The sequence below is a fragment of the Sciurus carolinensis genome, chromosome 3 (assembly GCF_902686445.1).
Source record: "Sciurus carolinensis chromosome 3, mSciCar1.2, whole genome shotgun sequence".
Lineage (NCBI taxonomy): Eukaryota > Metazoa > Chordata > Mammalia > Rodentia > Sciuridae > Sciurus > Sciurus carolinensis.
This window is the reverse complement of record NC_062215.1, coordinates 171,801,634-171,829,404: the sequence shown is the minus strand read 5'-3', so window position 1 is coordinate 171,829,404 and position 27,771 is coordinate 171,801,634. Positions and strand designations below refer to the sequence as shown.

The following is a 27,771-nucleotide window of genomic DNA, read 5'->3' as shown; positions in this document are numbered from 1 at the left end:
TTAGGAACTTGATGCTTAAGGGACCAGTTCCCCCACCCAAAAGAGGAACCCGGGAAGTAATGGATTGGGAGTCAGGTAGGTGGAGAACCTGGGAAGGGGGATTCCAAAAGCAAAGGCAGACAAATGACTCAAGGGGAGGAGAAGGATCAATGCCACTGAAATCAAAGCAGAGGGGTTCCAGTCAGATAAAGGCCCAGAGGCGCCCTTTGGCAGTAGCCACTTGAAGGTCGTTGGTGATTTTTGCAGGGATATGTTTAGGGGAAAAGGGCAAAAGGCAAATTATCACTGGCGAAGGAGTGAGCGGCAGTTTAACTATCCCTTCAAGAAGCTGACAAAGGTCAGGGAGAGGTGGCACTCCTCTGGCCACAGGACCTAAAAAAATCTAGCGGCAGGTTTGTATGAATTTGATAAAATCTCTGCATGTCTCAGGACTGAAAGAGAAAAGTCAGTGTAAAGAGGAAAGTCAGGCTGCAGAGTCCTGGAATGAGGTTCCCTGGGAATCCCAGGGGTTGGGGTGCAGGTGGATGGATGGGGATAGGTCCTGAATGGAAAGAGAAAAGAGCACAACCTCTCAAGGTCGAGCAGATGCAGGTGTAGAAACTGCATAGGTGGGCGATGCAAAGGAAGCTGAGTGGGGAGCTGAGGATCATGATGTTACTGTAATAGTCCTGAATAGGCTGAGTTTCCAAGGGCTCAGCTGATGGGAGACCAGGAATTCATCAGCATCAACCAGTTGACTCACCTGTGGATCCTCACTGTCTCAGCAGCCTGTGCGTGAAGAAGGGTTATGTGGACGGAGAATTTTCCAAGCCCACAGGAGACATACCTTGGGTCCCTGTGGTCCAGGCAAGCCTTCAGGACCTGGAAATCCTTTCTGGCCAGGTGAACCAGGGGGTCCAGGAAAGCCTTTCTCCCCCTGTTAAAACCAAAACAAGAGACACAGAACAGCAACTATCCAACAACTAACACTCCCATGACCATCATGTTCTCTTCTTTATGATTTCTTGATGACATTTTGCATGTTGTTTATTATTTAACTAATAATTAGCACCCAGAATGAGTCATTAGAAAGCTACCAGCTATTGGCACTTGTCTGCAGGCTTGAGAGTGCCGGCACTTGGTCTTATAGAAACTTCTTTTCCCAAATGGTGGAGCTGTGCAGGAACAAGATTCAGGAAGAGGGGGTCAACAATTGAGGGGACAGTAGTTGGAAAAATCAAAGTTAGCCGAATGTTTTTGATGGAGATGGAGAGGGTGAGGGTAAGGCACAAGAATGTTTTGAGAGTGCACAAGATTATCATGCAGCTTAAAAAACAGAAGACGCACTCCTGGGTGTGGAGACACATGCCTGTAGTCCCAGCAGCTCAGGAGTTTGAGACAGGAGGATTGCAAGTTCAAGGCCAGCCTCAGCAATTTAGTCAGTAGGAGATGCAGGAGAGATATCAAGCGCAGCATGCCCCAAAACATGGGCTGAAGAATTTTTGTTTTAGAAGTCAGAAGATTTTATGGGAAAGTTCCTGGTAAAAGTGAATCAAAGGACTTTAGACCTGATTAGCCATCAGATGGTTTTATCAACAAATATCTTCTCATGGACACAGATCCTGGGATTATTCTAACAGGAAAGACTACTGATCGACTTGGTCAATTTTGTCACACAATTGGCAAAGAGATAGGGAGAGAAGGGGGAAGGGAGAGAAAAAGAAAAAATCAAGCTTAGTTATTTCACATTAGTGTATTTGCATTTGCATATCCAATAAAAAGAAAATGTGCTAGACTCCTCTCACGACTCATTTTCATACATTCTAGAATAGCATCCTGTAAACAGTTGGGATTCAGTAAATGATTCAATGCATGATGAATCACAGAGAGAGTATGTTCCAACACGAAAGTGAATATACTACATTCATAGATTTGGGAAAGAGCCAAAACAAAACTACACGTGAATTATAAAATGATTTAAACTAAATGTAATAAGTATTATAGTAAGCATAAAACTTATGTGAATTGTTTTATCTAAAGAGCTTAAACATGTTTTCTTAAAAAAATTTCTACATAGTCACCCTTTAATATTGTTAAATAATTAGTGTCTCAGAGGAAAGCATTTTGCAAACAAAGAAAAAACTTTAGTTCTTCTTCTGTCTTAATTATCACAAATTGCAAGTTAATGGAGCGAACTAATGAGATTTCACGGTATTCTTTTTTTCTTGAATTCTGCAATGGAGCTACTTCTACTTCCCTCTGCTGAATTTTGGCCTCAACTAGAGTGCTGAGGCAGAACTCTTCCACCAGGGGGAGATCTTGTACCAAAGCTGCAGGACAACATCTGCAGGCTTCAATGTTTATTTTATGTTAAAGTGAGTGAATCAAGTTGTTTTCATTTCTTCTCTTGTGTTTAGCAACATTGTAAATAGTGTATACTATAGACGATTCTTGTAAACTTTCTTTTCCCTGCTAACTTGCTACTTAGTTTTTACAGGCCCAAAGAATTACAATCTAGCTGCCAGGATTAGGCAAGTTCTTTGAATCTTCCTAGAAGGCTTTCCTTTTTCTTTTCTTTTCTTTCTTTCTTTCTTTCTTTCTTTCTTTCTTTCTTTCTTTCTTTCTTTCTTTCTTTCTTTCTTTTTTTTTAAGGTAATGTATATATCCGATTACTGTAAAATTGGATTTGGGAAATGGAATCACACACTGAGGATCTTTCTGCCACTGAAGACGCATGAATTAATTACTTGATGACACTTATAACAAGAAGATAAAATATTATTATTTTTTTACCTTTTCCCCTTTGACGCCGTCGCAGAAGCACTGGCCTTTGTCTTTACAGACACAGCCCTAAGAAGAAGAAAATAGAAAGGGTTTGTTTTAAGACAGCTTGATTGGTCCTCAATAGGGCAACAGCAAACATTTCTTTGTTCTTTGGGTGTGGATACTATTCCAGGTACTCAGGAGGCTGAGGCAGGAGGATTACAAGTTTGTGACCAGCCTGGACAATTCCTCAATTTTGTCTGGGGATGTAGCTCAGTGGTAGAGTCCTTGCCTAGCACATATGAGGCCCTGGGTTGAATCTCCAATACCACAAAAACAAACAAACAAAAGTAAAAGTCATTAAAGTGAGAGTTATATTATAGCAAAATGTCAGATGAATGTACATCATTTTTTATTGTACTTAGGAGTTTAAAATAATTTATTTGTGGGAAAAAGTCAGTTATTCCTTTTTCCCCCAGAATAATAAATGAACCATATGAAACTGCCACTGATGTAGGTAGAAAGCTAATTAAAAAAAAAAAAAAAAAAAAAGGCAAATTCTCAGATTCAACATGTCGTTATCCTTGTGTGTGCATATAGGTGCACTGTGTATGTGTACATGTGCCTAATGTGTATACCATAATGTATATGTAGCTATTTAACACACAGTATCTTCCATAGGGGATAAACTTTTGTCTTCCTGAAATAATATTTGAAACTGAGGAAAGATTATCAATACCTATTACGTCTTTAAAGAGAACAAACTAATTCACTAATGCTAGTGTCAAAAAGTTTTTTCTTTTTTAATGACAACAGCAATTCAGCAGTGAGATGGGGAACTCTTGTTCCTTTTTTCTAAAAAAAATTTTTTTAGTTGGAAATGGACACAATACCTTTATGCAATTTATTTATTTTTATTTTGTGCTGAGAATTGAACCCAGTGCCTCACACATGCTGGGCAAGAGCTCCACCACTGAGCCACACCCCAGCCCTTATCTGGTTCCTTTGACACATTTACAACCTCAGCCTTCAATACTTTTGCACACATTAACTCTAACAAAGGTTAAGTTTTAAAAAAAAAAACATACCTGCCAGCAGAGAAATGAAGAGAAAAATAGTTTTAAAAGTGTGTTTAATATGTGTTTTGACACAGATGATATATTCTATGGTTATGTATTAACCATTTTCCTTGTTTTTTCTCCTGCTTAATATTAAGTGTATTAAGCTAATGTTAAATATTAATTGATAGTAGAGGCAGGGCAAGTCTAGGAGATATGCTAACTAATTGTAGGGATTTTTGAAAGAAATTTCCTGAGATATTTCTGAAGCAGAGAATTTTTTCCACCATTCACAGAAGAGACTGCATAGTGAATTTCACACACTCATCATTGATCCTCACATTTATATACATTGTAATTTTTTTCTTTTCCTTCCCTCTCTTCTCTTCCCTTTCCTCACCACCCTTTCTCTCTCTTTCTCTCTCTCTCTCTCTCTCTCTCTCTCTCTCTCTCTCTCCTTTCTTCCTTCTCTCTCCCTCCCTTTCCTTCCTTTCTTCTTCCTTCCTTCTTTCCTTCCTTTCTTCTTTCCTTTCTTCTTCCTTCCTAGTACTGGGGATTGAATCCAGGTTGCTCTACCACTGAGCTACATACCCAGCCTTTTTTTTATTTTTTTATTTTGAGATAGGGTCTCACTATGTTACCCAGGCTGGCCTTAAACTTGGGATCCTCCTCCCTGACCCTCCTGAGTAGCTGGGAAGTAGGCGTGCACTTATGCACCAGATTATTTATTGTACTTTATATGCCAGGAAAGGAACTGATAGAGAAGGAGAGTCTATAGTCTCTTAAAGGGTCTCTAAAGGTATCTGGTATTTTTAGGAGACCAAATAGTTCCAATTTTCCTCCTAGATATTTGGGGTCATTAAGTCGTATGTTGACTTCGCCCAACCTTGCCTTTTTGGATTTTTAAATGTCTGCATTCATGTCAGTCACATATTTAAGTATTTAAGGCAGTTGTTCTCTAAGCTTGGGTTCCCAGACCTGCAGCATCAGCATCACCTGGAAATTTGTCAGGAATGCAAGTTCTCAGTCCTGCTCTGACTCGCTGAATGAGTGTGGGAGGGCTGTCAAAGATCTGATTTTTTTAATGGTTTTTATTGATGCATTATAATTATACATGTCCGTGGATTTCAATGTGACATATTCATATATGCACATAAAGAGATATATTTGCTCTGCAATTGCAAGAAAGTAGTCAGACCTGAGAGCCTCTTTGCCTGGGGATGCTTTTGTCACTGGGATCAGACAGAAGTTGCTTGAAGACTAGACCTTTGGGTTTTTGCTGCTGGTTAAGTGACCTTGGAACCTTGGTCTCAGGAGGAGAGGGCTGAGTGTGCTGCTCCCCCACAGTGCAGAGCCTCAGCAAGGAGACCTGGAGTTCTGCACCCAAGGGCACTGCATTCTTTGGCAAGTAAGCTCAACCTGGGCAGGGAGGTTGAGCTGAAGTGTACCCAGAGCGCTGGCCACTGTTTCAAATGGACCATGAGCATCCTGATTCTTCTGTCTCCCAGATGCCATCTAGCACCTGGATGCTGAGCATCCAGGGTCAGAGAAAGGAGGGGCAGATGGCAACCTTCTAACCCCTGAGAATTTGTAGAGGTCATGGGACAGGCTTAATTTTATTTCTTGGAGTAAGTCATATTCACCATTCCCTACTAGAAATCTTTCTGTCTCAACTTGAGTAAATCAGTGTTTGCACATCTCCACACTGGACATGGCCCCCTTTCTTACTGTGCTCACGTATCATTGTGGTTATAAGTATAATGCGTACTTTTCCTGAAGACTGTATGTCCCAGGAGAGGAGTTACACAGTCTTGTTTGCATCAGTATCCCTGCCATATAATATGTCCTGAACCAACACTCAGGAATGAGTGAATGGGTCAGGGAGTGAGTGCACAGTTACTAATTTGTTTATGTTGAATTTGGACTTGGAATTTTAAAGTACATGAACTATATGTTTGTACCGGGTTGCTGTTATGGATTGGATGTGATGTGTCCCCCAAAAGTTCACATGTGAGACAATGCAAGAAGGTTCAGAGGAGAAACGATTGGGTTGTGAGAGTCTTAACCCAATCAGTGAATCAACCATCTGATGGGATTGAGTGGTAACTGAAGGTAGGTGGGGAATGGCTGGAGGAGGTGGGCATTGAGGGCATGGATTTGGGGTATATATTTGCACCTGGCAAGTGGATACCTCTCTCCTTGCTTCCTGATCATTAAGTAAGCTGCTTCCCTCTGCCACACTCTTCCGCCATGATGTTCAGTCTCATCTTGAGACCTAAGGAATAGAGTCTGCAGCCTATGGATTGAGACCTCTGAAAATGTGAGCCCCTAAATAAACTTTTCCTTCTCTACAATTGTGCTGGTTGTGTCTTTTAATCGCAGCAGAGAAAAAGCTAACTACAATAGTTGCCATGACTAAAATTCTTCCTATATGTATGAATTATGAGCAATTATGGTTGAGATGGTGAAGGATTAAACTAGAAGTTTGGTTACTTTAATACATGTTGAAGTCAACATAAAGCTAATTATTCATTGGTTGCTTATATTAATGATTTAATCAGTTATTTTGCTATTGTGACAAGACCTGACCAGAACAATTTTAGAGGAGGAAAAGTTTACTTAATGGCTCATGGTTTCAGAGGTCTTAGTCCATAGCAGGCCAGCTCCATGCCTTAGGGCTCCAGGTGAGGTAGAATATCATGGTGTAGAGTGTGGCAGAGGGAAGCAGTTCACATGGTGAACAAGAAGCAGAGAGAGAGAGAGAGAGAGAGTCTCCACTTGTCAGATACAAATATATACCCCAAAGCCACGCCCCCAAAGTCCACCCTCTCCAACGACACCCTACCATTTCAATTACCACTCAGTTAATCCCCATCAGGGGATTAATTCACTGATTAGATTAAGACTGCAACCCAGTCTTCTCCTCTGAACCTTCTTGCATTGTATCACACGTGAGCTTTTGGAGGATGTCTCACATCCACACCATAACAATTAAAAACATCATTTGGAAATAATTTAAACCTTAAAAGAGTTGAGAAACAACACAATAAGTACTTACATACTCTCTCGTTTAGGTTCAGCCATTGTGGACATGTTCCAACCACTGCACCTCTTTCTCTCTCATGCCCCCCACCACATTTTTGCCTAATCATTCAAAAATAGACTGTACACAGTCTGACATTTTACCCTAATACTTCTATATTCACTTCCCTCAAAGAGTATATTCTTATTCAATTACAGCAATATTCATAAAATAAAGAAATTAATTTCAAGTTTCTCATTTTAAGTAAGATCTTCAGTTTTATACAAGATCCTTAATGACTATAGAAAATGAGAAGCTGTTTAGTGTTTAGCAAATCTTAGATGTGGTATTGAGATTTCTTCTCAGTTAAGGCTTTCCACCTACCTGTGATCTGATATCAACAAGATCTCTCAGAGTTCCCCAGGATTCTTAGGACCCACTCAGGTAGTTTCAGAACTTGGTATGAACTCACGTTCCTCTGCGTTCCCTTCCTGCCCAGAGTGTGACTTATCACCACATGCAGCTATTCGCTTCTCCATTCTTATTTTTATTTATTTTTTAATTTATTTTCTGTTAGAACTACCCTTCCTGGTATTTTCCATTATTGTCCCTCAGTTTGGATCTTGAACTTTAAGGGGCAACATGTTGAGCTTTGGGTTATATTATTTGGTTTGTTTTCACATTAAGGTAGAAGTCTTATTTGATCATTTGGCACCAGCTAGTTGAATGGTTGAAAAAGCTGGTCAAGGTGAAGAAAAATAAATAAATAAATAAACAAGCCAAGAGATACATAAACGCTAGACATTTTAATTTAAAATATATAAGTGCACACAGATGCTTCATTTGTGTCTTTTCTTTGGGAATGGGTCTGCTACTTTGAGTTCTACCCCTTTATTCTTGATAAATCACACCCACAATGCACCCTTGACAATTCCAAGTTTTGGTGTCTTTTAGATATTTGTGGAACAATCTAGTGTAGAGTCCTTCCAGATATTAATCCATGTTTTTTCTAACTTTTCAATACTGTCTCAGCCATACCTATTTGAATAGCAGTTTTTCTCTCAATCTTATTTTATCTCATCTTTCTTGTTTCCACAGAAACAAAATTCTCTATGCACCTGTATTTAATCAAACCGTTATTAATATTTAATGGAATTATTTGGTTGTAATGAAAAGCATACTTGGCAGAAATTAATTAAAAATATTTTTGGAAAAATTTAAACCCTCAGAAGAGTTGAGAAACAGTACAATAAACACTTCTATACCCTTTTCTTTAGGTTCACTAATTGTTGATATGTCCACTCTATCTCTCTTTCTTTTGTTCTGCATTTAACAAAATATAAGTTAAAGATCCTAATGGTACTTGGTACTTATAACTGACTGGAACCCAATCACATGGAAAATGGAAAGAACTAACCCTTGGCAATCATAAAACCTGGGTGTGGTACAGGCATGAGCTAATGAGCTGGGGAAAAGCCCGAGTTCTCACTGAGCCTGTTGCATAGAAGGTGTGGAGAGTTCCAGTCCACGCAGCTGTCAATCAAATGGCGAGTCTTTGTGAGAAGACCTGCCATATCTGTTCCTATGTGTCACCCTACCATCCATGTTCATGTGGCCTGGTCTGTTGATGAGACTCTGAAGCCAGGTCTACAGCTGTCTTTCTACGTCCTGGTTAGCAGAATTGCTCCAAAATTGCCCCAGCTTTAATTCTCAGTTAAATTGGCAAGGCGTGGCCTGCCTATACATCTGCACAATGGGGCTGACGAGGACTTCAGAGTATGTGACTATTTTGCTGACATGTAGATCCTCCACCTGATTGAATGAACTCAAAATTATAATCAGGGCAGCTGGCTGGCAGTTGTTCAGCTGCTGGTCTAGAAAGGAAACCAGGCCTGTGTGATCTGTGGAGCCTGGCACCAGGCCTAGTGAAGTCATTTGGATGATCCAATGATTTCAGATGGAGAGGACAGTGGCCCAAGACTCCAGTAAATTCTCTTCATTATGCTGTTTTTCTTTACATAAAATTTAAAAGTTGCAGATATGTTTCAATAATTCAAATAGATTATTTGACCAAATGATACAGGGGCCATGTTTTCATTCATGTTGATTTTGGTCCACTTTTTTGGGGGGCCTGTTTTTGAAACACCATAATTACTTTAATGGGATATAACCAATTAATTAGTATTCCAATGCTAAATCACTTAAAAACCAGTATGGCCTAAGGCTACTCAGGAAGCATAACTGATGGATATTTCTTAAGCAACATTTTAATGATTTTTCTTTTTCCAACCATAAAGTGCCTCTTAATTTCCTTGGATCACACCTCGGAGGAGTAAGAAATCATTTGTCACGAGCAGAAAGCTTTAAAAAGTGATATTGTGGCTTTCTTTTCCTTGAAATTCCTTGATTTCGGATTATATGGATGTTTTAGCACTTTTTAAAATATTAGATAGTTCACCATGTGGTCATAATTTTTTTAATAGTTGCCTTCAGTTTTTTGCAACCTCACTTAGAATGCAAAATAAACTCACTGCAGAGAATCTAGAAGGGTTTAGAATTTCAGAAATCACAGGTCACATACGTATGGACCTATTCTGTCCATATGGATCACCCGTGCAGGATCTGCTCTCAGCTTTGCCAGCGACTATCTGGAATTTTGGGCAGATTCCTTAATCCTTCCAAGTTACCTCATTTGTAAAGAAGATGATAAAATCTCCCTTGCAACATTTTGTGAGGGTTTGAGATTCTGTCAAAACTGCCTACAGATCTCTGTGCATCAATAAGGTCCCTGTCAGTGTGGCAGCCCCTGGTCCCCTCTTCATTAAGACACCTTATACCAGAGGATATGCGTGAGACCTCCTGATCCTTCCTGTGGTCAGTCTGAACCAGCCACGTGCCTCCAGACATTTCCTCCTCAAGTTCGTCCAGTGCCAGAGAAATGGCCCCCACTCAAAGAGTAAGGGTAAAAGACTGAAAATTACTTTTGCTGTGCTACAAGTGATTTAACTAGTATTTGTTACAAGTGTTTTTAGAGTACGCTGAGTAGAGAGTGGATTAATCACATTCAATTTGTACACCAGCACAGACACCATAATTAGTTTTTATTCATCGAACAAAATATTGGTTAAAGATTCCAATGGTACTTGATGCTTATAAATGACAGATACCCAATCAAATATACTCTACAAAGGCAGAAAGCACTGCCTTTATCTCAACTCATGGTGCCAAGGCCTCACCCGAACATTGCAGGCAGTGGGCAGAGGCATGAAGGGCTCCAGCTTCCACGTCAGACTTCCTGGGTCTAAATCCTTGCTCAGTCGAATCACCTGTGTGACTTTGGACACTTGCTGTAAAATATCCTGAAAATGGGGTCTGACTGGTAAGCACAGGTAATGTGCTGGCAGAGTAGAGGTATATAGAATACTTACTGATGTCTGTTACTATGGGCATCACTGATTTATCAACGGACTGTTGCTCCTCAAATGCTCACGAGTTGAGAGCTCTTTACTTTCACTGAACCACATGTAAGAACTGTCTCCCAATTTTGTACCTGCCCCAACACTGGCATCAGTAAAAAATTATCTTTTTCACTCTTAAAACTAATCCAAGATCTAAGTAAGTAAATATATTTTTGTTGTTCATAGGTAGTCCAGAAAATGACTTCCAAAGCATCTTGGCTGTTTTTTTCCTTTCTACTCTCCAAACATGGTGTGCCCCATTCTGTGCAGGCTCATGAAGCAGAGGTGGCCTCCCCTGCCCTCTCCCCAAGCTCTCCTCCCCCACACCCAGGCCAGCCTGGTTCAGTAGGAGGGGAAGTTGGCACCATTCACAGCTGGTTAACACCCTGCTGAGCAGGTCTGTTGATTTTGCATTATGATTATTGACCCTGCACGTTTTGCCCAGCCAATCGCCAGGGGCAAAAGTTTTTGTGTGTGAAAAGAAGAGCTGACCAGTGTGGGCCAAACCGTGCCAGACAGGCTCCATGAGCCGTGCTTTGCAGGCCGCCTGCACGCCGCGTCTGCCTGGAGCACAGACCTCGAGGCTTGGCAGCCTGCCCCGGCTGAAGGAGAAGGACACCCGAGCTGCCCGCTGCAGTGCCCCTCCTGTCCCGCCCAGAAGCTTCCCTCACCTCGCTTGGGTGCTTGGGTAGTACAGACATCTCACGGCAACTGCCACTTCCCATCTTTCAACTCCCGTCCAGAGAGACATCAGTAGTCTAGACATCTGAGCCAGCCGCCCGTTTGTGATTTTCTGGATGACAGCAAGCATGCAGATTACTGGCTCTGACAAAGACGGTGGCAATCAGAGTTTTGGGGTACACTCAGAAATATACGTGGGGAAACTTTGCCTGTCTAACCTACTGCAAGGAGTGGTAGGCACACCTGTGACCGTGCACTCAAGCTTTTAAAATAGTTCTCTCTCTCTCTGGTCCCTGAAAGGTTTTAAATCCAGAAGAACTGAGAGGCTGTCACCATGCGTGTGAGGTAGATAGGCTCTACAGGAGCCCTTGCTAAGGGTGCCGCAGGGAAAACGCTCATCGTGGTTGTAGTGATGTGTGTGCATTTTGAGCACCGTGACCAGCTCTGTGCTCAGCGCTCTTCCTTATGCACTGTTCCACTCAGCTGAGGCCACCTGACAGATGAGGAAACTGGGATACCAAGGAGCAGCAGAGCATGGGGTCTAAGGCCAGGCAGTTTGACTCAGAGCTGTGTTCTCAGCCACCATGCTGGTTTTCTTGACGGGCTCTGTGGGCCACCATGGCACGGAGGGAAGAAGACTATGTTTCTCATCACCCTGTCACTGTGTCCTCAATGATGCATTGTAAGCCCCCAAGCATAAGTGTAACGTGGTGGTTCATGAAATTAACCAAATGGCAGCCCACAGACCACTTTCAGTTCTCTGCCCATTTCTGTGTGGCCTGTAATCTAAGAACAGTTTTTGAGTTTTACATGGTTGAAACAAAATTTTAAAATATTTTGTGAGGGGCTGGGGTTGTGGCTTAGTGGTAGAGCATTTGCCTAGTACATGGTGAGGCACTGGTTTGGATCCTCAGTACCACATAAAATGAATAAAGGTATGTCCATCTGCAACTAAATAAATAAATATATATATGTATATATAAATAAAAATATATTTTGTGATGTGAAAATAATATAAACTTCAAATTTCAATGTCCTAAAGGAGAAGTTTGTGTTTCATCAATAAAAATGTTGTGAATATCTGTTTTCTCTCTTATTACATAGATATCTACATAATATCCTTGATTTTGCCTCTTGGCTTACAAAGTCTAAATTTTTTACTATCTGGTCCTTTTCAGGGAAAGTTTGCTGACCCCTGGGATAAATGATGCTCATTACATTTTCCTTCTGTGTCAGTATAAAAGCTGGATTAAAACTTTAAGATCGAAACTAAAACAAGAATTGCCTTTGAACTTCAGTGAGGGATGGATTCTATCTCAGAACTGCAGACTGGAATCACCCTCTTCTTTCCATCTCTTCCCTACTTGCCTCCCCTCTTCCACTATACTCTGGTTCAGGGTTGTGGGGGGCACAGGAAATGCAATTTGGAGATTGGAAGAACCCTGTGTGCCACATAATTTAGAAGTCTCTAATGTTTTGAACTTCACAGAAAAAGCAGTGAAATAAAAACATTTTAAAATGCAGACCAACATAGGATTGTCTTATTCACATTTTTTACATATGGGCAATGACCAACTCCAGACACAAACGAGCCAACCCACTCTCCCATCTGCCAGTCAACAGGAAACCTATTATGTACTGTGATCACATTTTATAAGAAAAGAAAATTAAAATACTATAAAAGAAGCAAGTAAATGCTCATGGAATAAAAGATGATCCTTCAAGATGGAAACAATTAACTTTTGTTTCATAAAAAAAATCTCTCCACTCTTCTCATTTTTCTCACTTCTCTCCGTCGGGTGAAAGTCTGCCCTGGCCAGTGCAGGGAAGCACTGAACTGCCTCAAGTGGAGTCTCTCACCTTCCCCTATCCCTTCCTGACAACCACTGTTTTAACCAGCTTTTTCACTGCTGTAACTCAAAGGACCCAACCAGCACAATTGTAGAGGAGGAGAAGTTTATCTGAGGGGCTCATGGTTTCAGAGGTCTTAGTCCACAGAAGGCAGGCTCCGTTCCTCTGGCTCAAGGTGAAGCTGATAATCATGGCGAAAGAGTATGGCGGAAGGAAGCAGCTCACATGGTGATCGGGAAGCAGAGAGAGAGCAACTCAAGCTCCAGATACAAAATATATTCCCCAGAGGCACACCCCCAATGATCCACTTCCTATGGCCACACCCCACCTGCCTCCAGCTACCACTCAGTTACACATCAGGGATTAATTCACTGATGAGGTTAAGGCTATAACCCAGTCATTTCTCCTCCAAATCTTCTTGCATGGTCTCATATGTGAGCTTTTGGGGGACACCTCACTTCCAAACCATAGCAGCCACTATTTGCTTTGTCTCTCTGAGGTGAAAGAGAAGTTCACACAAAATCATGATGCTAATATGTTAATTTTTTAAAGTGTGACCTGTAGCTGGCATGATTTTTCAGGGATCAATACCTTTTATCATAAAAACTGCCACAAATGCCCCAATGATAGAAAGACTCCAGGCTGGTAAGTGGAGACAGGTGTGGGGGTACCTGGAAGCCCCTCATGTTGCACATCTGGCTTACCTCTTTACAGGAACAGGTCTTTTAGAAAACATCTCTGAAAATGTTATTGAAAAGAAATAAAGCATGTGTGCTTTGTATATAAGCCTGCCTGGCCCCTTTCCATTGATGATCTGTGAAGGAGCACTTTCTGTTAACTAACCACTGGTCCAAGTCCTTCAGGGTTCTCCGGATGACTCCAGGGTCTGCTTCTTGCCAGTGAGGCCACGCTTAGGTCTGTCCATGCAGAGAATGACCGGATGCTTCACCCCTCTTCTACAAGTTCACTTGGCTAAATACAGCAATGGTCAGGAACAAGGACCAAATGCTGTGCAAAAGTTTTACATCTTTCCGTTTTGGACTCTGGGAGAGTTCCTAGAAATTCTTAGAAGCCTGTTTTCAGTCACAGAAATGTAAGACATTTCAAGGAAACATCCATTTGTGTCTGTGAACCTATAAACACAAAGAGAAGAGTGCCAAGATGCCAAGGGTCAGCCACAAGACAAGGCCACTGTTGCAGATGCCTCCTTCAGATTCCGAGGAAAACTCAGGCTGCATTGTTGTGAAACGCGGACATGGCTCCAGTAGCAATATCACTTGGAATAATAAACAGGAAAACTAGGCTCCCTTATATGTGCGAGAGTTAATCCAGAAAGAGTTGATTAAGTAATTTATATGTGTCCTCTCCTTTTGAAAACAAGAAACGTTGGTGGACAGAGAATAAAAAAGCACCAACCATCAAGACAAACAGGTGAGAAAGACAGAAGCAGATGAAAAGTGTCAACTGATGCTTGGAAGATGGATGGCAAGCCGAGTTTTCACGTCAGGTGCAACAGTAGGATTGTGAGCACTTCCACTCTTTTCCTTTGCTCCAGTGAAAGATGAAATATATTTTAAAAAAGAAAAAAGACACAAACTCAAAAACAAGATGAATGTTTCTGGAGAGTAAAACGGAACAGAAATAAAGTGATGGGTGGGGCCAATGCCACCAGTCTTTGGGCTGAGTTTGGAAACCAACTATGGTTTCCAAGAGTTTGGCTCCTGTGCATGGTTAGGTCTTGAACCAAAAAGTACTGACTTTATTTGCTTGTTTTTTCTTTTCTTTTTTTTTTTTTTTCTTTTTTCTTTTTTTTTTTTTTTTTTTCTTTGTTTTGTGTTTTGCTGTGCTAGGGATCAAATCCAGGGCCTCGCACATGCTAGGCAAGTGCTCTACCACTGAGCCGCACCCCCAATTGAAGAAACACCATATAATACCATTTGAATTGCTGGTGCTAGAGCTTCCCAGGAGAGAGCACGCCCAGAGGTGGGTACACACAGAAGGGAAGCAGCAAATAAGCAGACAACACAAGTCAGAATACAAGCCTGTGGTGACAGGTTCCAAGACAGCCCCAGTGATCCAGAGTCTCTGGTAGTCACAGTGTCGGGATCAGCCTGGGCCACCAACAGAATAAGGCAGATGTGACAATATGTCACTTCTGAGACTAGGTCATATAAAGATAAAATAAGTTCATGAAACAGTCCCAGAAAACTGGACAAGAAGGAACAGAGGTGAACGATAATAATAATTAATAAAAAGCACCAAGATTTTAAAATCCATCCAGAATGGTCAGTGTCTGACCAAGAGAAGTTTCAAAAAGACAAAAGACAAAAGGTACAGAGAAGGAAATTACTGAAGAGTTATTATAAGAAACAATTTTCTAAAGTGAAGAAAATGAATTTTCAAATCAATAGGCACAAAATGATCTCCTCTCACAAACACACACAACCAAACACATCATCATAACATTACAGAATGCTGGGGACAAAGAGAAGATTCTAAAAGTAAATGACGACAAGAGCTACACACAAAAGACTTGGAATCAAAATGGCTTTGGATGTGCCAAGAGCAATATCACCAGGTAGACATGAAATAAAAGCTTCAGAATTCTATGGGAAGTTGATTTTCAGTCCACACTTTGTTGTTAATCAAATGGTTCCTCAAGTTTGAGGAAGCATGAAGACATTTTTAGATATGTGATGAATCAGAAAGATAACCTTCCAAGCACATCTGGATAGTAAATAGCTAGCGGGTGTGCTCCACCAGAAGAGGGACTGGGCCAGGAAGCAGAAAGGCGATCTGGGAGACAGGACCTAACTCAGAATGACTGTCCCCAGGAAGTCAATGCCAAGCTGGCCTTATGGGAGCCATTGGGTGAGGGCCACAGGGAGAACACCAAGAAAATCAAGGGGTAAACAGGCTGTGTGACAGTGTGACCATAGGAAACTGTAGTGTCAAGATAGTGTAGATGTGAAAAGTGGTGGCTTGGGAGTGAACACAATTTCCTCTGTGACACACCCTGATTTAACCAAAAACTGTGGTAAGAGACTATTGGAAAGATTCAAGGAAGAGAAGCAAATCATGTGAGTCTCAGCTACCACACAAGTCAAGAGATAACTGCAAAAATTGGCAAGTTGGAAAGAGCTCTATAAACCTGTTTTTCAGAAATATGGTGGTAAATAAACAGAGAAAAATGTCTGTAAGAGTTGAAATCAGTTGCCACTATGGAAGGAGGGGAACTTGGGAAGGAGCAGTAAGGAGGAGTTGGTTTTTTGTTCTGAGCCTTTAATATCACAAGCATTTTATCATTTTTTTATTATGTGCATGTCATATTTGCTAAAAACACCAATAAAAAGAAAATCTACCCATTATCATTTTTCTAAAAATCAAAATGATCAATAAAAAGAAATTCATCCAAAATAGTAAAAAGTTCATCTTGAAAACATAAAATTTCCTGCTATTTTACATTGTAAAAGCCTATAATTTATTGACTGTTTCCTCAAGTTAAAGGTATTCTAAGTTCATCTTATTTTTCTTCCATTTGGAAAACTACTTCATTTGACTTCCTTGTAGAAAAAAAATATAGTAAGAGTAAACATAGGAAAATTTTAAGGAAAAATGATTGAGATGTTTGATGAAGAAAACCTTAAAGCTGACAATTCTCTGTGAACACAGGTAAATCCCAGAGGTCACGGGAGCTATGGGTGTGGCCAATGAGAGACCCCTGCTAAAAATCACAGGACCTTAAAACTGAAGGAGGTCTCTGAGGCCATCTGTCTTATCCTCATTCCAGGTGGTCCAGATTTTATCTGAAGCTTGGAACTTTCCACTTTCCCTTGGTTGGATGAACATTTGGGAAGGATTGTGTGCAAACTTCAAAGCACAGAGCCAAGATGCATGTTAACTGTTCCCACCCAGAGAGCCAGATCCCACCAACCTGCCAGCTCTGTCTCCAGGAAGTTCACCGTAGGGAAGGAGAGCTCAGTGTGGCTGCTGTGGGCTTGGTTTTGATTCCTGTCCAAGTTGCTCATTACTATGCAAAATATCTTCTCCTAAAAGTGGAGGGCGGTAGATGCTGTCTTTCTATCTAACAGTCTGAGCGGGGCTAGACATAGCCAATGAATGACCACCATAACTGTCCATAAAGGACAGGAAGAGAACCTGATACTCTGAATTTGTTTTTCAAACATAAGATATAAATGTTCAGGATGGTATTTTTTGCACTTGTTTTGAGTAATATGTGTATCCGATAGCATCAATTCACAAGGAATTATGATTTTTTAAAAAATCCTCTCTTTAGTTTCATGGTATTCCACCATTCCTAAAAGAGGATAGTGGTCCCTAACTTTTAATATACCTAAGTTATTTGGAGCCCCCAGGACCCTTCTTTTCTCTGAGATCCCATCCTCAGTGAGTGGTCTGATGGAAAGGTCTAGAATCTGCCCTTGAAACAGGCAGCCCCAGAGATTCAGCAGTTAGGGTTCCCCAGACCTCACTTTGAGAACTACCTTCACATAGCGAGCATGGAAGGAAACTATGATTCATTTAAAAAATGATTAATATTAACCTCTGGGAGATTTATGAAATGATTAATAGAATTTTTATTTTTAAAAATATAGCCTAGGTGGGCTTAATGATCAACACTAAGCAAACTATCCAAGTTAGATCATGTCACCTTGATGAAGAGTTTTGTCACCCACAGCAATCAGTGCCACATCTATTTTCCTTGGTGTGGTATAGGAGGCTGTTTGTGCTCTGCTGCCCTCTTTCCCTGGCCTGAGGCCTTTGGTCCCCATGGCACCGTGTGTGCTCTTCCTGCCAGTGACACCTGCACCCTCTTCCACATTCCTGGGCTTTTCCACAGGGTATTTTGGTTGGCAGTGCCCACTGCTCTGCCTTTATTCTGCTTGGCTGTTTTGCTCATTCCAGCACAGTTCAAAAGTTACCTCTTTCAGGAAGACTACTACTTCCCTAAATCTCACGGTGGTTAGCTGCCCTTACCTGTCTTGTGCACAAGGCTCTTAGGAAGGGTGTCTGATGGCCCAGCCGTTATTTGTTTACGTGCCTTTCTGCATCACCTGACTTGGCTTCTCAGAGACAGCCACATTCTGCTGATTTCTATGTTGCTGGCAAGGGTACCAGTTCACATGTGGGTGCAGAGGGGCAGTTCTCTCAGGCAGGAAACTGTCCTCTTAATCACCCACGACTGAAGGGTCCTGTCGGTTATGAAAAGAGCCCTGTTGTCATAGCCTGAGGGGCGGGAGCCAGCGCTGGCCTGCGAATGGGCCAAGGAACATGTAACTTGCACGGTGTTAAAAGTGGACAGGAAGTAAGGGGAGCAGAGACAGTCCCGGAAAGGACGAATGTGCAGGAGACCCTCGAAGGACAGCCAGCTCAGTGGCAGGGTGTGGGGACCTCAGGAGCAAGGTGAGCAGTGGGAGCCCCCTGGGTTGAGGGTACTTAGGGAGCGGTTTAAAAACAGGGATGCTGAGTCCAGTCCTGCCATGCTCAGTGATATGATGTCACACTGTCTCACCCTCAAAACCATTTCCCCTCAACTACCTTTCCCCCACTGGTTTCCAACTTCAAGCATATCAACAAGTCCCTAAGTGCTATTATCTAGTCATTCATTTAACAAATATTTATTGAGTACCTACTGTGTGCCAGGCAATGTTCTAGACATGGGATGCATGGTAGTTTACATTCTAGTCTCTATGGGGAGGAAAAACAGACAAGATAAATACATAATATGTATTGCATATTTTAAATAGTTTATAATCATTGAGGAAAACTGAATCCAGAAAGTAGCAAATGAAAAACCACGGTAGATTATGAACGATTACATAGGGTGGTGAGAAAAGGGCTCACCTGCCAAGGTGACTTCTGGACGGAGTGAAGACCAGCAGGGAGCGAGGGAACAGTACATTTGGCTGCAGGGAGGCAATGGGATTTAAGCAGGTTTGTTTTACCAGATGATCAAAACAAGCAAGAGGGTGGAATTTTCTGTGAAAAACAATCAAGAATCATGTCCAAATACCCTGACATCTATCACAGCTTCAAAATCACCACGTGCCAGTGAAGCTGAAGGTACCTGTATTGTCTCAGAATCTTCAGCCAAATTCATTATATCAATGGAAGTTGGATAAGAAGCCTTCCATCCTGCTCTGGTCCATTAATGGAAGAATAATTGAGGAAATTGAGATGTTGGTAAGGTTCAGTCTTCCACAGGTCCAGAAAAGCAGGAGGAATCCCCAAGGAAATGCACACCCCAGTGAGGTACAGGCATCTTGGGGAATTTGGACTCTCCGCAGATGGAGATAACATCACTGGGGTTACAATCACACACAAAGAGAAGAGGCTGGGCAGATGTTGAGGGAAAAAGAAGATTACAGGGTGCTGAATACATACGAGAAGTCACAGGTGTCAATGATTTAACTACATAAGATACACAACTATTATTTTTTAAAATTAGAGCATTGTAGTTATATATTAGTAGTTGGGTTCATTCTGACACCACCATACCTGCATGGAATCTGATGTTCTCCTTTGTACTCCCCCATGTCCACCTCTCTGCCCTTTCCTTCCCTCCTCCCTCCCTCTGTTCTTTTTCCTCTACTCTACTGATCTTCCTTCCACTTGTTTATTTTTGATTGGTGCTTTATACATACACATAAAGGTGGACTTCACTGTGGTATATATTCACACAGCATGATTCTGTTAAATTCATTCTGCGTTTCTTCTCATTTCCCATCCCTCCTTCCCCGTCTCTTGATTTCCTTCTTCTACTTCACCCATCTTCCCTAAATCTTTATGATACACTCTCACCCTTTCCCCTTATTTTGCTCTAGCTTCTGCATATGAGAGGAAACATTTCATCCTTGGTTTCCTGAGACTGGCTTATTTCACTTAGCATGATGTTCTCTATTTTCATCCATTTACTGGCAAATGCCATAATTTCATTCTTCTTTATTGCTGAGTAACACTCCATTGTATTTAAGATATAGAACTATTAATCAAGCAACCAAAGAAGATGAAAAATGAAACTGGAAAAATATTAAGAAAAACAGAATGGTTCATGTCACTGAAAACAGACTATGCAGAGAGATAAGCAGATAAATACAAATGACGACAGCTGTAGAGACGTCATATAAAAATAAATAAGCAAAAGAAAGCTATGGCTCTGGAAAAACAAACATTTGGATATTTTAGACATGTTGATGATAGACTGAATTTTTCTTCTTGTCCAGATGACTAATATCAAATAAATAGAAACTCAGAAGCAGATGAGAAAGTCAAGGGAGAAATAACCAGAGTCCTTAGGATTGGCAACGGGGAAAAGAAATCCAGCAGCTGGCATAGTGTTGTCAGTAGGAAAGGCACAAAGAACAGAATAATCAGAAACTGGAAAGCAGAGTGGGTGGAAAAGGCAGAGGGGATGGAAATACTAGGTCAGAGGACGGAGATTGCATTCCATGGTATTTCACTGTAGATTGGAAGATGAGAGAATCTGCACAGTGGTAACATCTGTTTTGCAGGAATACAAAAGGATATGAAAAAGCAGTTTTTATTCATTCTGAATTTTAGAACCCAAATGCAAGGAGACCCATATAAGATAATTTCAAATGCAAAGTTTTGAATTTCAGGTCACCAGATTTCTGAATGTCAATATATCTTTGGGGAGCTCTCTGAGATGATTAAGTTTTTATGTTTTCCTAATATTCGCTTTGCTTTGCTTTTTTTCCTTAATATTAAAAATGTTTTGTTGTCATTGCTAAAATAGAGTTTGGTTGTTCCAGTTGGATCAACATAGCAGGCTTGCTTCACTGTTAGTTTTGGAAGATGGACTACAGAAAGAACAACAAAAGCACATCTTAATTAGTTTTCTTAGGATAGAGATGGAATCAGTATCATATCCTAATAAGAAGCAGTATTTTTACCTAACATCCTTTCAAATGTGCAGTTGCATTGAGAAAACCTTCAAAGGGGTTTTAGCAATTAGGACAAATTCAAAATAATCAGATGTGTAAGATAGTGCAGCTGTTCTTTTGGTGGCTTGGGCAGTGAGGGCTCCTAAGAGCCTCAGCACTGTGGCCTGTACCATGGTCATTCCAGTGTTAATATGCAGCATGCTCAGGTGTTTCCAAATTGTCCTTGCTCTGGGACTTTATGCATTTTAATGGATGAATATGATTACGACAGCGGTGCCGAGTCTCTTCTTCCTCGAGCATGCTTAGTCTTGTTTGCACTTTATGCACAATGAAACAAGCAAAGCCAGTAGTGTCCAAAATAATGCTTAGCTTTAAGCCCTCCAGATTTCATTCCTGAAAAATAGTTAGGTTCCATCACAGACTATGGAAATGAAGGATTCTGTATAAACACATTTTTTTTCTTGAAAAACTAATTATTAATGAATTCAACTACTGAAAACAAAAATAAACTGCTTTTTAAATGGCATATAGATAATTTTCACAATTTGTAGCTTCCCTGGAAAAAAAGTAGGGAGATTTAAAAAAAAAATTGGCATCATGTGGCAATAGCACATCAAGCATTTCTTCTTTTGATATCAGATTTTTCTATAGCTCCAAATCTATCCAACCATGGCTATTGGCACAAATACCCCAATAAAAGAGAACAGTAGTCAAGGAAATATGATTAAAATGAGCTATCATAAATGCTTAAAACTAGCAAATATGCCTTCCTGGTGAACATACACTGCTACCTGGTGAGTGATATGATTACAAATTGCCTGTTCAGCACAAGAGCAAGGAGGTTGAAGTCCATGTAGGTAGGTAAGGTCACTAGCCATATACAGTTATTAGATGAGAATCACACGTGGACCCGGGATTGTTGGGAAACACCAGGTATTCTCAGTAAGTCCAACTTCTGGATAACTGAAATTTACTGTTAAAGTGCCCAAACTGTGATCACCTGTCATTGTATCATATGCTCTCTCTTTTTAAATTGACCACAAATGATAGAATTTTCCTTTTCTAAACCTTTACTGATGCTGTGCACAGTTTCATACCATAGTGAACTCTTGACACATAACAGACGCTTAATAAATATTTGCTGAACAACACTAGTGCATGTATAGAAATATCTGAATCTGTATCACTTGCTCTTAGGATGGCACACTGTTTCAATTGTTAAATATGCTTATTGTTTTTTTGAGGGAGTCTTTTTGTGGTTTTAGACATTCTCCCTTCCTTTCTTTCTATTCTTGGTTTCCTGTCTGTAGCTGTTGATACTTCTGTACTTCAGTTTCGTATATACTACGAATTAAGAAATCAGGCAATTAGGGTTGGGGCTATAGTTCTGAGATAGAACTCTTACCTAGCATGTGCAAGGACCAGTGTTCAATTCCCTCCAAAATACAAAAAATGAAAAGAGTCAACCAAAGTTCAGTATAATTGTTTATGAATTCAGAATAAAAAGACTCTGAGTAAGGTCTGAGGACCTCAAATACAAGTGAAGTTCAGGAGCTTTGTAGTATTTTTCTTGTCTTTGTTGCTCTGCCCAGTGTTTGAAATTGTTAGGGAAGTAAGTGGGGTATTTATATAATCAGCAAATGTTACAATAATATACATGCACTAATGTTTTAAATGCCCTTGCTTTTAAAAAATTAACTGTAGCAAAGTATGTGCAACATAAACCTTACCATCTCAACATTTTCAAGTGTATAGTTTAATAGCATTTAGTACTTTCACATTGTGCAAGGAATCTCCAGAATTCTTTTCATCTTGCAAAAATGAAACACCATACTCATTAAATAATAGCTCTCCAATCCCCCTCCCCCTTAGCCTCTGGCCACCACCTTTCTCCTTTCTGTCTCTATAAATTTAACTAGTTAACCACATATACATGGAATCATACGGTATTGTCTTTTGCGACTGGCTTATTTCACTTAGCATAGTGTTCTCAAGGTTCATCTATGTTGCAGTTGTAAAACTTTGTTTTCTTAGAATTAAATTTCCAAAGAGTACTATAAATATCTGTTATTGAAAGCTAAGGTCATAATATGCATACCTGCACTTGGGATGCTAGGGAAAACTGAGGCACTATTAATTGACCCCTGATAGGGGGTCAGCTACAAACATTAGAGCAAAGCCATCCATCCAGTGAAATGGTACAGTGACACAAGAAAGATGAGCTAGCTCTTCATGCACTGGGTTTCTTTCACTTTATAGCTCATAAAATGAGGAGAGTAGACTGCTAAGCAGCACGAACCTTGCTTTTGCATGTTACATATGCATTGGAATGGGAATTCTCAAAGTATGTATACAGAATGGTTAAAATGCTAAATGATTTAAAATGGTTATTTCTGGGGATGGGCTTATGGAGACTTTCAGATTTGACTTTATATTTTATTGGCTTATCTTAAAACGTTTGAGTGTGTATTAATTCATAACTCAAAAGAAACATCACTTTTTGATTTTTTTTATAAAGGAAATGATGATGATAGAGTTGGAATGGTAGACTGTGACCCTGTCCACAAAAATGAGATAAAACGGCATTGCTGACTGGGCTGGGGCGGTGGCTCAGCGGTAGAGCACTTGCCTGGCACGTGTGGGACCCTGGGTTCGAGACTCAGCACCACATGTAAATACACCAATAAAATAAAGGCCTATCGACACCTGACATTTTTTTTAAAAAGTGCATTGCTGAGAAAAACCTATGTTTTAGGCTTAATTTATGTTCATGTCTCATTTCACACATACATTCTGAGCCAATTAAAGAAACCAAAAAATATACAATATAAAGTTCAAACATTCAAGAATGAGTCAGTCCAAAAGCAAATATTGCCAGGTACACTTTTCATTTTTGTGGTAGTCCATAGGTAAGGATGTGATAAGAAAGTTCTTAAACCAGACACCCAGACGAGTCTTAGGCATTTGCAAGAAGGCTCTTCAGAACATCGTACCTGGCATAAATGAGAAGGAGGCTGACGGTACCCTCCTGACCACATTTCAAAGAGCTGGGTGGCAATTCTCAAGTCCTCCACACACAAACCTCTGAGATATTTTTTACTTTACACAGCTAGTGTCTATAATTCCTAATGAGCAGGTATTTGAAGAATGGAAAGCCAGTCGTGTGCCCAGAGATAGCATTAGGACTGTGAAGTATTTTTACAGGTTCTGTTTTAGGGATAAGGAAAAAAAATACAGGAAAAGACACACTAGGCCATGCTTTTTAGTGACTTGCATTTAGAGCAAGAAACAGAAAAGATTAAGATGCTGAGCTCTCATGAAAATGCAATTTCCCTGTAATCCCAGCTGCTAGGGAGGCTGAGGCAGGAGGATTTCAAGTTCAAAACCAGGATCAGCAATTTAACGAGGCCTTAAGCAACTCAGCAAGACCCTATCTCTAAATAAAATACAGAAAAGGGCTGTGGATGTGGTTCGGTGGTTAAGAGACCCTGGTTTCAATCCCTGATACCAACAAACAAATAAACAAACAAATGAAAAAAGACAAAAACAAAACAAAACAAAAAAACAACCCATACAACTTCCTTGAAAATGTCTGGAGAGAAATGACATATGTCTAATTCAGAGAAATTACAAATGGTGAGATAAGAAAATCTCTCCAGTAGAATGCTGAAGTATTAACAGAATGTCTGATATGCTCACAAGTACATACACTTGGTTTGAAGAAGTTCTAAGAATAGTTCAACCAAACTTTTTAATCCTTAAACGCAGAAAGAGAATAATAGATATTAAAACCCTCTTTTCTCTTCATGTCTACATATGGGACTGCACACCCATACTGTATTTTACCAAACTACTAAGAATTCTCATGTCAATTACCTTTTGTGGTCTTGCAATCATGGTACCAAAATGTCCCTGAGGCTAATGAACTTCTCAATATGTGTAAGATGAAATGGACCATATTCCCAATTTATTTGAGTGTCCTCAGAACTGAGCTCCAATGCATGAAGTACAGAGTTAGTTTCTTTCTAGGAACAGTTTCAACTTTCAATCATAATCAATTATTGTATTGGGACTATAACTGTATTTTCATATGCCTTTGATCACCAAAAGTACTAATATAAGAATTTACATCTCTAAGATGTGATTTAGAGGAGGGTTTACAAACTACCACCTACTAGGGAAATTTTGTCTGCAGTCTGATTTTATGTGGCCCTTGAGCTATAAAAATCTTTAGATTATTATGTGTCAATCAATAATAACAAAAAGAGAATCTTGCCAGGAATAGTTGCTGTGGGAATTGACAACATTGCCTCTTGGCCCCCAAGACCCAATACATTTCTGATCTGACTCTCCAGAAAAAGTTTGCCAACCCATATTATTGAGTACAAAGAATTGGAACTGGACAGAGTTGTGTTTCATACTGTGTGACCTTAGACTGATCACAGAAGAATGTGGGCTGGTACCTTGGGCTGTGTGACCTTGATCTCTGAGTTTCTCTACCTTCATATACATGGCTTTTTCTTCTTTGTTTTTTAACTTTAATTTTTTATTATAGCATTGTAATTAGACATAGTATTTGAGTTCATTTCGACAAAATCATACATAAAAGGAATTTGATTTCTCAATCCCTCTTCCCCAACTCTTTTTCTTCCCTCCTCCATCCCCCATTCTCCCTTCTCTACTCCACTGAACTTCCTTTCTTCTACATGGACATAGAGACAAAATTCCCTTTGGTGCCCTTACATGTGAATAGGACAAGATTGTGTTAAATTCATTCTATTTCTACCCCGTCCCATTCTCCTTCCTCTACTCCATTGATATTCCCTGTGATGTAACATATGATACGTCATATCTGATCCCCTCCCCAACCGCCTTCTTTCCCTTATTTTGCTTTAGCTTCCACATAGGAGAGAAAGCATTCAACCCTGATGTTCTGAGTCTGGCTTATTTCCCTTAGCACGATTGTCTCCCCTTCCATCCATTTACTGGCAAATGTCATTATTTCATTCTTCCCTATGGCTAATAAGTAAAACTGCATTACACGTGGCTCTTTTTTTTTTTTTTTTTTAGATTATTTATTATTTATTTATTTATTGGAGCTTTATAGTTCTACACAGCAGTCGGGTTCATCCCAACAAACTCATACGTGCATGGAAACCGATTTCAGTTCATGATGCTCCCTTTTACCTCTTCATTTTCCCCTCCCAACCCTCTTTCCCTCTCTCATCCTCCTCCCCCTACTCTACTAGACCTCTTTTTGCTTGTCTATTAATTTATATTTGATTGGTTATTTCTCTCATCCTATCCCCTCCCTTTTCTTTATTTTATTCTAGATTTCACATGTGAGAGAAAACATTGCACCTTTGAGTTTCTGAGTTTGGCCTATTTCACTCGGCACGATATTCTCCAGTTCTGTCCATTTACTGGCAAACGACATAACTTTATTCTTTTCATGGCTGAGCAGAACTCTATTGTATAGACAACCATTTCTTAATCCATTCATCTATTGATGGGCATCTGGGTTGAGTCCATAATTTAGCTCTATGTACACCTCTTTTAACTTAACTCTAGATTGTGCTTCGGCCCACACTTAACTATTTAAGAAAACCTAAGAGACCTAACTTTCACTGCAAAGTTCAGCACTATGACCTTGATTTGCTTTGGAAGAAGTCAAGTTGGGTTAGGATAAAAGGAAGTAATTATGGTGTTTACAAGTTTTTAAATGTCAAACAAGAAAGTTTGACCAAAGTAGATTTGTTTGTCAATGGCCAAAGCTACCCTGATCAGGGCAAGAACCATGCCTACTGCAAGGGTCTTGAGTTTTGCTTAAAACAGGCTTGTAGTTTCCAATAAGACAATCAAGCAAGGGGTATATCATCACTTTGAAATCCCTCAACTACTTTTCATTCCATCATGGGTGCTTGTCTTATGCTACAGCCTCACAGTGAGACTGAGAATGTTCTCTTAGCAGTAAAACAAGAGCAACGTACATTAAGGATGACTGAGAGACAGGACAAGTGTGAAGCACCTTTCTAAAATGGGCACGTAAGGGCAATGGGCCCATCATAACCAAAGTCTATCTAAATACATGAGCCAGGGAGGGGTCTGCCTAGATGGGAAGGCTTACTCTATGAAACTAGGGTGATCAGGACATCATGGTGTTGGTGGAGAAATGGACAAACAGGCTGAAAGGGCAGTAGATAATGTAGCAATAGACCTGTCAAATATGGGAACCTGATAGACAGTAGATACAGCTCTTCAGGTCCCTAGGGAGAGGAGAGACTTTCGGACAATGGTTGAGCCCACTGGTCATTCATACAGACAACAACGCAGTCTTCCCACTTCAGACCTGAGACAAGGTCAATGCCAAATGGACTCCAGTACAACACTTAAGCTCTGAGAAGGAAATTTCAAGGGTATCTTTATATCCTCAAGGTAGGAAAAGATGCCAAAGCATAAACTATAGAGAAGAAAGTTTGATAAATTTTACTATATTGAAATAAAACATTTTGTTTCTCAAAAGATACCAAAAGGGGGTTGAAGAGAAAAGTCCTAAACTGTGATATATTTGCTACATGTATACAATACAAAGGATTCGCATCCAAGGAATCAACAAGAAAAAGGCAAGTGACACAGGAAAAAGATGCGATCAGTCATTTTACAGAAGAGGTAACATAAACAATTCATAAAAATATGTTCAATGTCATGCATAATCAGAAAAATGACATATTTAATCCAAATTCAGGTATGAATTCACATGAACCATTTTGGCAAAAATTTAAAGTGGGCTCCAAATTGGCAAAAATCAAGTCTGGAAGGCCAAAGTTTGGTGAAGACTAGGTAAGCTGAACATGTTTCCTGCAGGTGAGACTAATCTGCTTCCAATGTGAAGCACTTCCTAATGGAGAAAAATCAATCCATTCCCTCCCCCATAGCAGTTCCACACCTTGTATATTCCGTAAAGAACTCCCGACGTGTGTGCCAGGACAAACACATGAACATTCGCAGTAGAGCTGATTGTAATAGTAAAATTT

The 27,771-nt window shown here is 40.2% G+C and overlaps 1 protein-coding gene across 1 annotated transcript in view; it reads right to left on the bottom strand.

The window, feature by feature from the left end:
- The window catches only part of Col4a3 (collagen type IV alpha 3 chain), a 134,600-nt gene that overhangs the window by 64,612 nt on the left and 42,217 nt on the right, over positions 1-27,771 (bottom strand). Inside the window, 2 exon segments of the mRNA XM_047546603.1 lie at positions 827-916; positions 2,773-2,829. Of these exon segments, the coding sequence (XP_047402559.1) occupies positions 827-916; positions 2,773-2,829 (147 nt within the window).